Raw genomic sequence first — 12582 nt, 5'->3', positions numbered from 1 at the left:
CTGTCTTCTTTCATTCCTTCAGCGTGTTCTGCCCTTGGTGTAGCTGAGTTAGATTCTGTGATCATTGCGCCACCTCCCCTTGAAGATGGAATTGATCTCTCCTTGGAACATTTACAACCCTATTGGGCAGAACTTGAAAATCTACTACTACTTATCATTTCTAAAGCGCTACTAGACATGTGCAGCGCTGTACACTTGAACATGAAGAGACAGTCCTTGCTCGACAGCTTACAATCTAATTAGGAAAGACAAACAGGACAAACAAGATAAGGGAATATTAAAGTGAGGATGATAAAAATCTGGTTCAGAACAAGAAGATAGTTGCTATAGGAACCTCTGACTTGGATAAATCCATGCTGGAACAGCTATACCTGTGGGCACAGGTAAGGTACGGTGTTTAGTTTTATTAAAAGATTTGCTTTATTGCCTTTTACAAAATAAGCAACAAAGTTGTTTATAAATAAAACATACATCAAAAATTGTTCAAACCATTAATTGACAAAACTGAACAAGCACATACAAATGTATCAACAATAACCAGAAGCCACGGCATGACATTTGAGCAGGTGAAATGAGTACTCCTGATTACTCATCTCTAGCACCTGAAATATTTTCTGTTGATCATTAAAAGCAAGAGAATAAATCTATTCAGAGCAAGGTCAGAGTCTGAATGAATCATGAGAGACACATTAACAAAACTGGTAGTACCGTGCAGTCCGCTTACGTGCAAGGGTCTGGGTCCAAAGACATGCATGCAGTTAACCAGAGCGTGCACTTAACCGTTGTGACCCAAAGAAGCTTGACATTTGATAAACATATGTACAGTACTGTTTATTATTATATGTACAATATGCAGTCTCCGTTAACTGACGTTAGGCTTACTTGAAGTAATCAGTTATAGTCCTCTGTACACTATTGGGTCTGTGATTTCCATAGACTATGTCTGCCAGATGGTAAAAACTGTCATAGCACTGACATCTAGTGGCCTCCAGATAGGCCCGCACGGTGTTGAGACTCTCCAGCGCTCTTGCAAAAGTGACAGGAGGTTGTTGAATTTCGTCAGCATGTGCCTCGCTGCTCATTTCATCATCTGTTTCATCATCAGCTGTTGTTGCCTGCATGTAGGCACATATCTCGACATCAGTGCTGTCATCAGCTGTTTGTAGATCATAATCAACAGCTAAGTAGCAATGAAACTCCTCTTCAGTAACACCGGCTGGGATGTCAATAACCTGTTCATCTGACGTGTTTGCAACAGCTGCATCTGTTTCGTCCCTCTCCACATCCTTAACAAAGCTTGCCTGCTTGTAGCAGTTCACAATAGTTGCCTGTGTAACATGATTCCAGGCTTCTTTCTGCATATGTAGAGAATCCAACAGTGATAGATTACGAGCCAGTTCAACAGCACGTTTATCCTTGCCAGTCTGGTCATCCATAACGTTCATCAGATGACGTAGCACAAGAGCCCGATAATGTTGTTTGAAATTGGCTATTATGCCCTGATCCATAGGTTGGATCAGAGAGGTAGTGTTTGGTGGCAGGAAGACCACCTTCCCTGTGTACAGCACAATTATTACAAAGCAACAAAATCTGATGCTTTTGTGCCCGCATTCTAGTATCTAACTTCTTTAGCCACTGCTTCCAAATTTCCCCAGTCATCCATGAATTTGTGTTAGCCTCATATGACACATGAAATCACTTAACTTTCTTGAAGCAGTGGGGCTGTTTGCTCTTTCCAGTGACGAGGAGTCCCAACTTCTCACTCCCATCCATATTGCAGCAAAGGAGGATTGTCAGTCGGTCCTTCGACGTTTTACCTCCAGTAGTTTCGGCATGTTTGAATGCAAGTGTTCCATCAGGAATCGCTCGCCAGTAGAGACCGTTTTCGTCAACATTGAAAATATCACGAGGTGCAAACTCGTTCAAGATGGTAGGGAGAACTGAAATAACCCAATTTTCAGCACCAAAGTCATCAGCGTCTTGTTTCTCACCAAGCTGTTTCTTGAATTTTATGTTGTTCCTCTCCTTCCATCTTTCCAACCATCCAATAGTGGCTTTGAATTCAGTTAGTCCAAGACTTTCAGCTAGCTGGTTAGCTTTCTCCATAAGCAGTGGACCACTGACAGGAAACTGGCTGCTCCTGACTCGAGAAAACCACCGAAGAAGAGCATCTTCTACCTCCTCAGCTTTTCACGCCCTTTTACGTTGCCTGTGTGGATTTGTATTGTTTTGCCAGTCTTCCAGAAGCTGATCTTTCTGCTTCAAGGCATGTGAAATTTGACTGGGATTGACACCATATTCTTTAGCAATAGACGCTTGACTTTGTTTTCTAATTTTTTAAGAACTTATATTCATTCAGCTAGTGTTAAAAAGTCTTACAGTTCCGCCGCAACGACAACCCCAGTGTACACTCTAACAACATTCTTTTGCTTATTCTGCCTGTCACGCGCCAATCGGCTTCCATATTCCATGTGTGCGCTTATGCGGAGTCTTTCCTGCAGAGGAGCGGTCTTAAACCATGCATAGACGCGAATCTTGCACTTATCAGTGGTGTGCTAAACCAAAATTTGTCCCCATAGAAATTGATGGCGCCAAAAACGGGACCAAAGTACGGCATGCAGTTAAACAGAGCATGCGCTTATCCGATGTGCACTTAAATGGAGTGCACTGTATTTAGATATTAATAGATATCTAGGAAATGCCTGTTCACACGCAAGCATTTCGGCTCCTTTGACCTCTTGAAAAGGTGTGCCCTTGTGCTGTACACTACTGTTTCCTATGCTAGCCCTGGAGGCACACCTAGCCAGTTGCTTATCAGTATTGCCACAATGAGCGTTCATGGTGCACTGCCTCCATGGCTTGCAGATCTTGTGCATGTTCACCAGTGTATACAACATAAGAACATAAGAGTAGTCATACTTGGTCAGACCAGTGGTTCATCTAGCCCAGTATTCTATATTTCAAACAGTGGCCAAGCCCGGTCACCAGTACCTGGCAGAAATCCAAATCCTGGCAACACTCCATACTACAAATCCCAGGGCAACCATAAACTGGGAGAGACTACTAACAGTGTTATATATGAGTGTGACCTTGGTTCCTAAAGTGTGATCTGTAATCTGTACCCTTTTAAGCAGTAGGGGTTGGCAAAGGAATATGCTTTCAAGCCATGTTGATATCTAGGACCCATTATGGGGTAAGACTTTTTGTGGGGGTTTCCAGAGAGCGCAGGATGAAAAAATAGACAAACTGCAAAGCATCTGATTATATCATACTGTCTCTTTCTTACTGTTTGCAGGTGAAACTAAACAGTAACCAGGTAAACCTAGCTTCCTGCTGCGTAATGACTCCAGACCTCACAGCCTTTGCAAAAGAATTTGACATCCAGCTATTAACCCATAATGATCCAAAAGGTGAGCTTGGCACTTTTAGGAGAGAATTTTTTATATAACATTTTCTACGTACAAAGTTTGACTTACATATGGAAAATGGCTGTTATGAAATTGCATAGGGAAAAAAATAAGCAGTTTGGAAGACCACACTGATTATGAAGTAGTAAAGGTGTTCTTGGAACCGTAGTTTGGTCAGGCTGATCATCTCAAGCCTCATTCTGGCTTCACATTTGACCAGTAGGAGGATGAGGTGGTTGATGAGGTCATCAGTTGATGATGACACATCACTCTGGAGAAGGAGCAGAACAGCAGCAGCATTTTGTGCAGAATAGAGTGCAGCAATTGGAGCAGAGCAGCAAGGTGGGAAGAGGAGAGGCAGAGCAAACATGGTTTGAACATGTGGGTCCCCCAGATAGCCCATTCAGCAGCTTGGGCTGTTTTTGGGCTCCCTTTGGGTGCAAGTTGTGCTGGGAATTTTTTTCCTATCTGGCAACCCTGGCTTCAGGCCAGGTGAGAAGCAACACTGTTTTCACTGCAGCGGTGAGGGGCAGGGAGAAGGAGCAGCACAGAGGAGAAGGGGGCCTGCTGGAGTGCAAGTGCCGGAGGACTTAAAGGACTGAGCTTTGTGGGCAGGGACTCTCCCCAGTCCCATAGGTGCCTGGTATAAGAGGCTTCACCCAGCTTCTACAAGTTAAAATCTGGCGGCAGCCCACCAATCATTAAATTAGGGGATTCGAGAGGATCTTCTCTGCAGTGGTTCCCCCCTTCACAACTCTCACCTCAGCACAGGCTTCTGATATCTGTTCCTCTCTTGATTGCTGCCAGTAGCGGTAGTGACTCTGCAGCGATTACAGCAGGCTGCCTCGGCCTTCTCTGCAACGCTGTGACACTTCCCACCTCCTCTGATGCAACTTCTGTTCCATAGGGGCAGGACACGTTACAGCACTGTAGAGAAGGCCGAGACTCCGAGGCAGCCTGGTGTAGTCATTGCAGTATCACTACTGCTACCGGCAGGAATCAAGACAAGTGAGAGGGATTATCTGATCAGGGGGGAGGCAGGGAAAGGGAGAATGGCTGGAACTGCACTGGAGGAGAGGGGAGAGGATAGATGCTGGATCTGTGACATGGAGAGAGAGGTGCTCTGCTAGACCAGGGAGGAGGGGAGGGGTTGGGATGGGCAGACAGGAGCCGGACCCAGGAGGGGGAGGAAAGGGGAATTTTATACATGTGGACCAACTGAGTGAAGGGAGGGGAAGAGCAGTTGGAACCCAGGAGGGAGAGAAACTGAACCATGAAGAGCTGATGGGAATTGCGAGGGAGAGATACTGGCCCCAGGGTAGTGGATACAGGAGGAAAAGTTAGGGAGACACAGAAGACATGTTGGGCATGAAGGGAACATAGGGACAATGTTCAACATGGAAGGGGAATAAGGACGGAGAGGCAATGCAATTACAGAGGAAAGATAAGGACACGGAGAAAATGTAGGACAGGTCAAGGTAGGAACACAGAGAGGAGATGCTGAATATAGGGGAGAATAGGGACACTGAAAAGGCAGATGCTGAATGTGAAGAAAAGGATAGGGATAAGGACACAGGGAAAATGCTAGTCAAGATGGATAGGGACACAAAGATGGATGGTGGTCATGGAGAAAGAGGAGATGTCAAATGGACAGGTGTCCCTTGCAAAGACAAGAAAAAAAAAACAGAAAAGCAGATGAGACACTGAAACCAAAGTGAATAGAAAAATAAAATGCTCAACAGCAAAGGTTGAAAAAGTATTTTATTTTTAATTTATTAATTGGAATGTTAGCTTTGGGAAATTTGCATCACTGATCATTTGCATTTAAGTTTCTCTTTCTCTAGTATTGCTGTATGCACAGTCTGACCTTGAGGTTTCCAGTTCATTTTTTTGCCTTCATATCTGTATTACTGATCTGTGGTCCCTTGTTTCACATTTGTTGAGGGGTCTGTGTGTTTTGAATGTGTGAACCAAGGTGTGGTATTCTGTTAGCATGTAATTTCTGTGTAGAGATCTGTAGCAGTCCTATTTTTGTCTCCATGTGTTTTCTGGTTCCCTATCTTGTATCAGATGAGGGTCTATCCATGCTCTGCATATGTGACTGAGGTGGATTCTGCTAGCATGTAGTGTCTGTATAGGAATGTGTAATAGTCCAGCTTGTTCTAGGTTCCCCCTAGTAGATATATTGGAGTACTAGGACCCACTCTTTTCATAGATGGGTTAGGGATGTCTTGGTTTAAGGTTGCTGTATTGATTTTGAGTATTTTTGCAGGGTTTTGGGTTATTTTCCAAAGTGTCTGGACTGACATATTGGAAAGCAGACCCTTGGCACCCAAAATAAAAATAATCAAGACTGGTCTCCATACCCTGTAGTCACCACACAAACAAAAACCCATCTGCTTTAAACAGTGTTGATAGTGGAAGGGAGCATGTGTTGTTTCTGAGGTCATACTCAGAATTTGAATATTTTTTGTATGGAGAATAGCTCCATTGTTGTGGAATATGGCATATCTGGAAGAGGAGCTCAACTCGAACAGCAAAAAATAAAAGGTTGCTAGGAGAGAAACCCTGTTTGCTTTCTTATGTTCCAGCTCACTTAAAGGGAAATGCAGAAATGGGAAAAGGACAGCTAGACAAGCCACTGGTTCAACCAATCCACTTTATTTTTCAAACGTATATAAAGACTCGACATGGCAACCGTGTTTCTGCAGTCTTTAAAAAGGCTGTGCACCCCCCTCCGAAGGGACACCACCTTGTAGAGGTGGAGGGGCTTGTGTGTTTCAATGACTTAGAGGGCTATGCTGAAGGGTTACCCATATCAGACAGGCATCTGAGGAGAAACCAGACAAAGAGTGTCCCAAACTGGGAGAGTGATAAGATGGTGACCTGAAGTTCGTATGCCTGGCGGCCCAGCTGCCCTCTGAAGTTTTGTCTTCTTTACGTAAATTTCCTCTCTGCAATTGCAGTTACCTTACCTGAGAGGAAGGGGACAACCGGCGGTCAGCCGCTGATGGCCAGCGTTTTATCCCCTAAGCAGCAAGTGCGGGACTGCTGCGCGACGAACTGCCCACAGATGAAAAGGGTTGGCGAGTCCTTCGATTAGCACCGGCGAAGGAGCATCGATGCTCTTGGACCTGGAAAAAAACAACTCCATCGCTCCCGAATTATTCAACCACCATGTCCAAAGGAGTGGAGGAGTGAGTTACTATTACTACTACTACTATTTGACATTTCTAAAGCGCTACTAGGGTTACGCAGCGCTGTACAATATAACATAGAAGGACAGTCCCTGCTCTGAGAGCTTACAGTCTAATGGACAAATGTACAATCAAGTAGTGGCAGTCAAATTGGGGCAGTCTAGGTTCCTTGAGAAGTATCAGGTTAGGTGCCGAAGGCAACATTGAAGAGGTGGGCTTTGAGCAAGGATTTGAAGATGGATAGGGAGGGGCTTGGCGTAGGGCCTCAGGAAGTTGATTCCACGCATAGGGTGAAGCGAGGCAGAATGGGCGGAGCCTGGAGTTGGCGGTGGTGGAGAAGGGTACTGAGAGGAGGGATTTGTCCTGTGAGCGGAGGTTTCAGGCAGGAATGTAAGGGGAGATGAGGGTGGAGAGGTAATGAGGGGCTGCAGACTGAGTGCGTTTGTAGGTGAGGAGAAGCTTGAACTGTATGCGGTATCTGATCGGAAGCCAGTGAAGCGACCTGAGGAGAGGGGTGATATGAGTATATCGGTTCAGGCAGAATATAAGACGTGCAGCAGAGTTCTGAATGGATTGCAGGGGGGATAGATGGCTAAGTGGGAGGCCAGTGAGGAGAAGGTTGCAGTAGTCAAGGCGAGAGGTAATGAGGGCGTGGATGAGAGTTTGGGTGGTGTGCTCAGAGAGGAAAGGGCGAATTTTGCTGATGTTAAAGAGGAAGAAGCGACAGGTCTTGGCTGTCTGCTGGATATGCGTTGAGAATGAGAAGGAGGAGTCGAAGATGACTCCGAGGTTGCGGGCAGATGAGACGGGGAGGATGAGGGTGTTATCAACTGAGATTGAGAGAGGTAGGAAGCGGAGAGGTGGGCTTTGGTGGAAAGACGATAAGCTCGGTATTGGACATGTTCAGTTTCAGGTGGCAGTTGTTAGCATATATGCTGAAACGGAGGACAGCAGAACCCGAATTGGCGGAACCACTCCTAAACACCTATGAGAAATCAACTTGGAGTTTTTGGCTCCCATGGAGGTTACATTGAATACCATCTGGAAGGCGCTTCGGGACCTAACGGTGGCAGTAAATAATTTTGTTTCAGATATAATTTTATTAGAGAGTTACATGGACAATTCAACTGAACCCTTTGAGAGTATAAAATTGATATATCAAATGATTCTACATGAGCAAGAAGTAGTTATGATAATAGACCAGAAATTTTGAATAATAAAATGAATATTATTATAGATGATTAATGTTGAGTTTATTGTTTTTCCCAGAGTTCCGGGTATGACTCCTAAAGTTGTCCTCAGAAATATTTCCTCAAATTATTACTTTAAAAGGAGTGAAGCCTGTGAAAACTGGGATTACTTTAATCAGTGGGATTTGAATTAGAGACTTAAGTATACGTATTGTTAAATAACGTCTGGTTTTTAAAAGAGAGAGAATGTAATCAGATATATTATTTCTAACTAATATTGGACAATAACTATGTTTTCAATTAAATGATTTTACTATACACCGTATTGGCCTTGAAGAAGCCAACCAGATGATCAATGTGGAATAATGAATTAGACAAGTAATATCTGGGGATAATCAGGTTAATACCACGGGGGTTTTTTTTCTGTTTACTGTTTAATTGATCTCCTTATCTTGTTTCACTCTCCCTATTTAGTGGTCTAAGGAAGAGAATAGAATTACCTGACTGAAATAATTCCTACGTATTACTTTCTCTGTATTTCCAGCAAGTTGTTTTATCACTTGTAAAAATTTAAATGGTTATAAATAAAAAAAAAAGACTGTGCACCTACAGACAATACTCTTCGGGAGGGTAGACGGTTTAAAACTGAAAGATTCAGTTCTGCAAGGCAAAGGATTCTGCCTTAGATTCTGTTTTGTTTCATTGAAGGAGTGTGTCAAGATGACACACACCTTCAGCTTGGAGAAGAGACGGCTGAGGGGAGATAAGATAGAGGTCTATAAAATAATGAGTGGAGTGGAACGGGTAGACGTGAATCATTTGTTTACTCTTTCCAAAAATACTAGGACTGGGGGGCATGCGATGAAGCTACAAAGTAGCAAATTTTTCTTCACTCAATGTGTAATTAAACTCTGGAATTTGTTGCCAGAGAATGTGGTAAAGGTGGTTAGCTTAGTGGGATTTAAAAAAGGTTTGGAAGGCTTCTAAAAGAAAAGTCCATAGACCATTATTGAAACAGACTTGGGGAAAATCTACTGCTTATTTCTGGGCTAAGCAGCATAAGTTGTTTTGTACTTTTTTGGGATCTTGCCAGGTATTTGTGACATGGATTGGCCACTGTTGGAAACAGGATGCTGGGCTTGATGGACCTTTGCTCTGTCCCAGTATGGCAGTACTTATGGCCACCCAAGAGGAAAATTAATTAAATTGCATCACATACATAAGTGTATCTTCATCTTCAGTTGAGGTGATGGACCTTGGTGTCAAGAGAAGATCACAATTGTTGAATTTAGCCCGACAATTGGCTTTCCAAATACCATCTCTAGGATAGCCACGAGCTTGTAACTTATTTGACAGATCTTTTTATTGTTGCCTAAATTTTCTGATATTGGATGAACTGCGAGAATGGTAGGCTATTCTTCAGAGAAACAGGGTGGCTGCTGTTATAATTTAAAAACATGTTTCGATCAGTGCTTTATGAAAAACTGTAGTCCTAAATCCTGTTTCAGTCTTCTTAATTAATACATCTAAAAAAGAAATTTCAGAATGGTCAAAATGTAGAACAAATTTGATTCATGGGTGGCACCCATTCAAATATGACACAAATTGTTGAAAAAAGGTCAGAACTGCCCACAACACGAATATGCGATTAGTGTAGCGGGCCCAGAGTTGAACAGCCTTAAACAAGTCTGCCGTATAAACATATTTCTGCTCAAAGGCTCTCATAAAAGCGTTCGCCTCCATTGCAACTCCGAGACCTGTTGATACAGAGTGTTTCCAAATTGAAAAAAATTCCTCTTCATTGCCAATCCTGCAAGTTGTAAAATAAAAAAAGTAGGAACTCTCCCAGAAGCTGTACTATCCAGAAACAGCTCTAGAACTTTCAGGGCTTCATCTTGCAGTATCATCTTATAAAAGGATGTAACATCTAAAGTAGCCATTTTAAGAGTAACATTTGACTTGTGTAGATAATTCTCAAAAAATGAGTTGAGTCTTTCAAATAAGATTTACCGGCAGTTACTAACGGTTGTAAAAAAATAGCCCACATACATTGATAAGTGTTCCAATAGACCCTCTACTTGAAATTATAGGTGTGGGGGAGGGGGGGGGTTACACAATGTTTTGTGGATTTTTGGCAAGGTATTAAAAAAACCCGTGATCTTCGGATGCAAAGTATTTAGGAAGTGAAACTCCTTCTGAGTAAGTACCCCATTGGCATACCCCTCAGTGGTGATCTGCTAAATTACCTTCTGTAATTCCGGGGTAGACTCGCATGACAATTCCTGATAGAATGAAGTTGAAGTTGTCTACAAATTTCTGTGAGGTATGTATCTGGATCTTAGATCACAATCGCACCTCCTTTATCTGCTCTCCTAATCATAATTGCAGTATTTATTTTATTTATTTGTTACATTTGTACCCCACATTTTCCCACCTATTTGCAGGCTCAATGTGGCTTACATAGTACTGTAATGGCATTCGCTGATTCGGTTGATAACAAATACAGGTTGTATTGTGGTCTGATGAGGTAGGTGTGTATCAGGCAACAGGTATTTACTTAGTAGTTCTTTTCATCTGTAAGATTATAGATTCGTTTCTTCAGGGCTACTCTTTCAACATGCTAGATGTCGAAAAGAAGCCAGAACTAGATCAAATGGTCCCGGTGGAAACCACCGAGACTTCCTTTTCACCACAGAAGGATCGCATGCAGTACTTCCTTTATCTGAAAACAATATTTTCAACTGTAAATTCCTAAGAAATTTCGCTAACTGAAAACTCTCACCTGAAATAAATCCAGCCTGACAGCAGGAACAAAAGAAAGTCCCTTACATAACAATTGACATTCTGATAAATTTACAATCACAGAATCATCCACTGCTGACGTGATCGTGTAATTAAATATAATGACAAGTAGTAGTACGTAGTAGTAGAAAATAAAACCTTATGCACCAGATTTTTTGCGTCTCCCATGCATCCTTTGGAAGAGACTATCCATCCTACTCCTTGGTACGAGGTAAAGAACAGGGTCAGGCACGACAGGGTCAACAGAACAGCTTTTTGTTTGGGAGATCAACTAACTGAAGTTTCAAGTTGATGCTATGTGAAAAAAAAAAGTTGTTCAGCCAATGGCCCAAGGATGCAGTACTAGGGTCTCTTTTCTTGGTGGGTGGGGGGAGGGGAGAAAGAGTTGGCCTGTTAAAGAGACATCTCCTGGGTCCTCGCCAGAACACCCTGAATCTAATACCTCCCATCCTGTTTCGTACCAGCCTGCTCCTCCCCACCCCCTCAGTCCGGCAGTTGTCTCCAAAGAATATTTTCCGTCATGCTCCGTTTTGGAAACGAACACCCCTTGCAAGGCGCTATTCGCAGTAACTATACTAATGTCTGCCCAAATGCTGCAGGCGAACAGTCCGCCCCCTTCCGCATACCGGGAAACGGACCGTCTGTGAAGAGACGCCACGAACGCACAGGTCAGAGGTCGCCGTCACACTGCGTTAAACTTAGACGGTCGCTGGCATGAGCAGGGCTCCACCGGCGCCCTCTGTGGGCCAAAATAGAACAAGGCGCATTGGGTTGAAGGTTGTTGGGATTGTTTAGAATGAGCGACGCGTGTCATGTCGTTGCCCTGCATTCTGTTCAGGAAAGAAAAGTTGGTTGTTATAGCTGCTGTTTATCTTTAAGTTGGAGGGGTGTCAGCAATGAGAAACACTTTATAAAGTGAAAATAATAGTTTACCGGGGGGGAAAAAAAAAAGTACCCCTGCGACTCCGCCGGGACTCGAACCCGGAACCTTTGAATCTCTTCATCCTCTAGAAGTCCAATGCGCTATCCATTGCGCCACGGAGCCACCTGTTGGATTCAGCAGCAATAGCTATATGAGTGAATGCCAAACTGATAGCATTATTTCTATAAAAGGTAATGCAGATTGTTCATCTTTAAAATATTTAAATTTAATATTATTCTCATAATGTCTGCAAATTTTTGAAAGACTGCAATTTTAACAAGCCAGTCGTGCTGCCTCTCTGAAAGTATATAATTTACTGATTTCTTTTGTTCATTCTGTCATGTTTTTGTTTTTTTTTTTTAATGTTGCTCCACAGTTTCTGCCCCTCACAATACCTTCGGATACTCAGATATGGAAAGCACTCATCAAGCACATAGTTTCAATTCTCTGTATTAGAATGAAAGAGTTTTATTATCTGGGGAGTAACAGAGAGACGTCTTGTGTTTTTCTTTGCCTTTCTGTGAAACAAATCATAGGCTTCTACTTAAAATACTGATATCTTGGAGGGAAAAGCATCACAGGAAACCAAAGCATTCACATTTTTTTAGAGGGGGGGGGGGGGGGTGGTTGGTGATGTAGGTTCAAATGCTGGGTCTCCAAGTACAACCTTGCCGAGGGCCCTCCCGATGGTGGCCCGGGGGCGCATGACCGCCCCCCCCCCCCCCCCCAGACAAAGCCGGCCCGGGGGCTGGAAGGAGTGAGCACAGCAAATTTACCTCCAGTAATGTAGAAAAATTACCTAATCTGTCTGACCACAGGAGAAGGAAGGGCTTGCTGCCCGAGCCAATTCGCATGCTGGGAGCCACAAAATCGCAACCTCTTATTACAAGACGTGGTACAGACAGCAGAATATGATGCTCTTAAGTACTTCTCCTGCTGCTAGGCAAATCAGGTAGTACCATAGGCGCCAACATTGCAAAATGATTAGGGTTTCCAAACGCAGTAGAGGTGTGGTAGCCATGTTAGTCCACTCTTAAGGTTATCAATAGAAATCAAACAAAATA

The 12582-nt window shown here is 43.3% G+C and overlaps 1 protein-coding gene and 1 non-coding gene across 2 annotated transcripts; one reads left to right on the top strand and one right to left on the bottom strand.

Moving 5' to 3' along the window:
* LOC115472450 (glutamate--cysteine ligase regulatory subunit-like) lies at positions 1–4276 on the top strand (the record flags this gene model as incomplete). The annotated part of the gene is made up of 4 exons (XM_030206738.1): positions 1–141; positions 300–383; positions 3296–3410; positions 4215–4276. Coding segments are annotated over 4 exons (402 nt in total), but the record flags the coding sequence as incomplete, so codon positions are not given.
* A 7280-nt stretch (positions 4277–11556) lies between these two features.
* Positions 11557–11641, bottom strand: TRNAR-UCU. Its single transcript is given in 2 exon segments — positions 11557–11592; positions 11605–11641. It is a non-coding gene; the product is annotated as a tRNA-Arg (tRNA).
* Between the last annotated feature and the right edge of the window lie 941 nt (positions 11642–12582).

The sequence above is a fragment of the Microcaecilia unicolor genome, chromosome 6, assembly GCF_901765095.1.
Source record: "Microcaecilia unicolor chromosome 6, aMicUni1.1, whole genome shotgun sequence".
Taxonomy (NCBI): domain Eukaryota; kingdom Metazoa; phylum Chordata; class Amphibia; order Gymnophiona; family Siphonopidae; genus Microcaecilia; species Microcaecilia unicolor.
The sequence above is the reverse complement of the archived record's forward strand: the minus strand, read 5'-3'. Positions and strand labels throughout refer to the sequence as shown.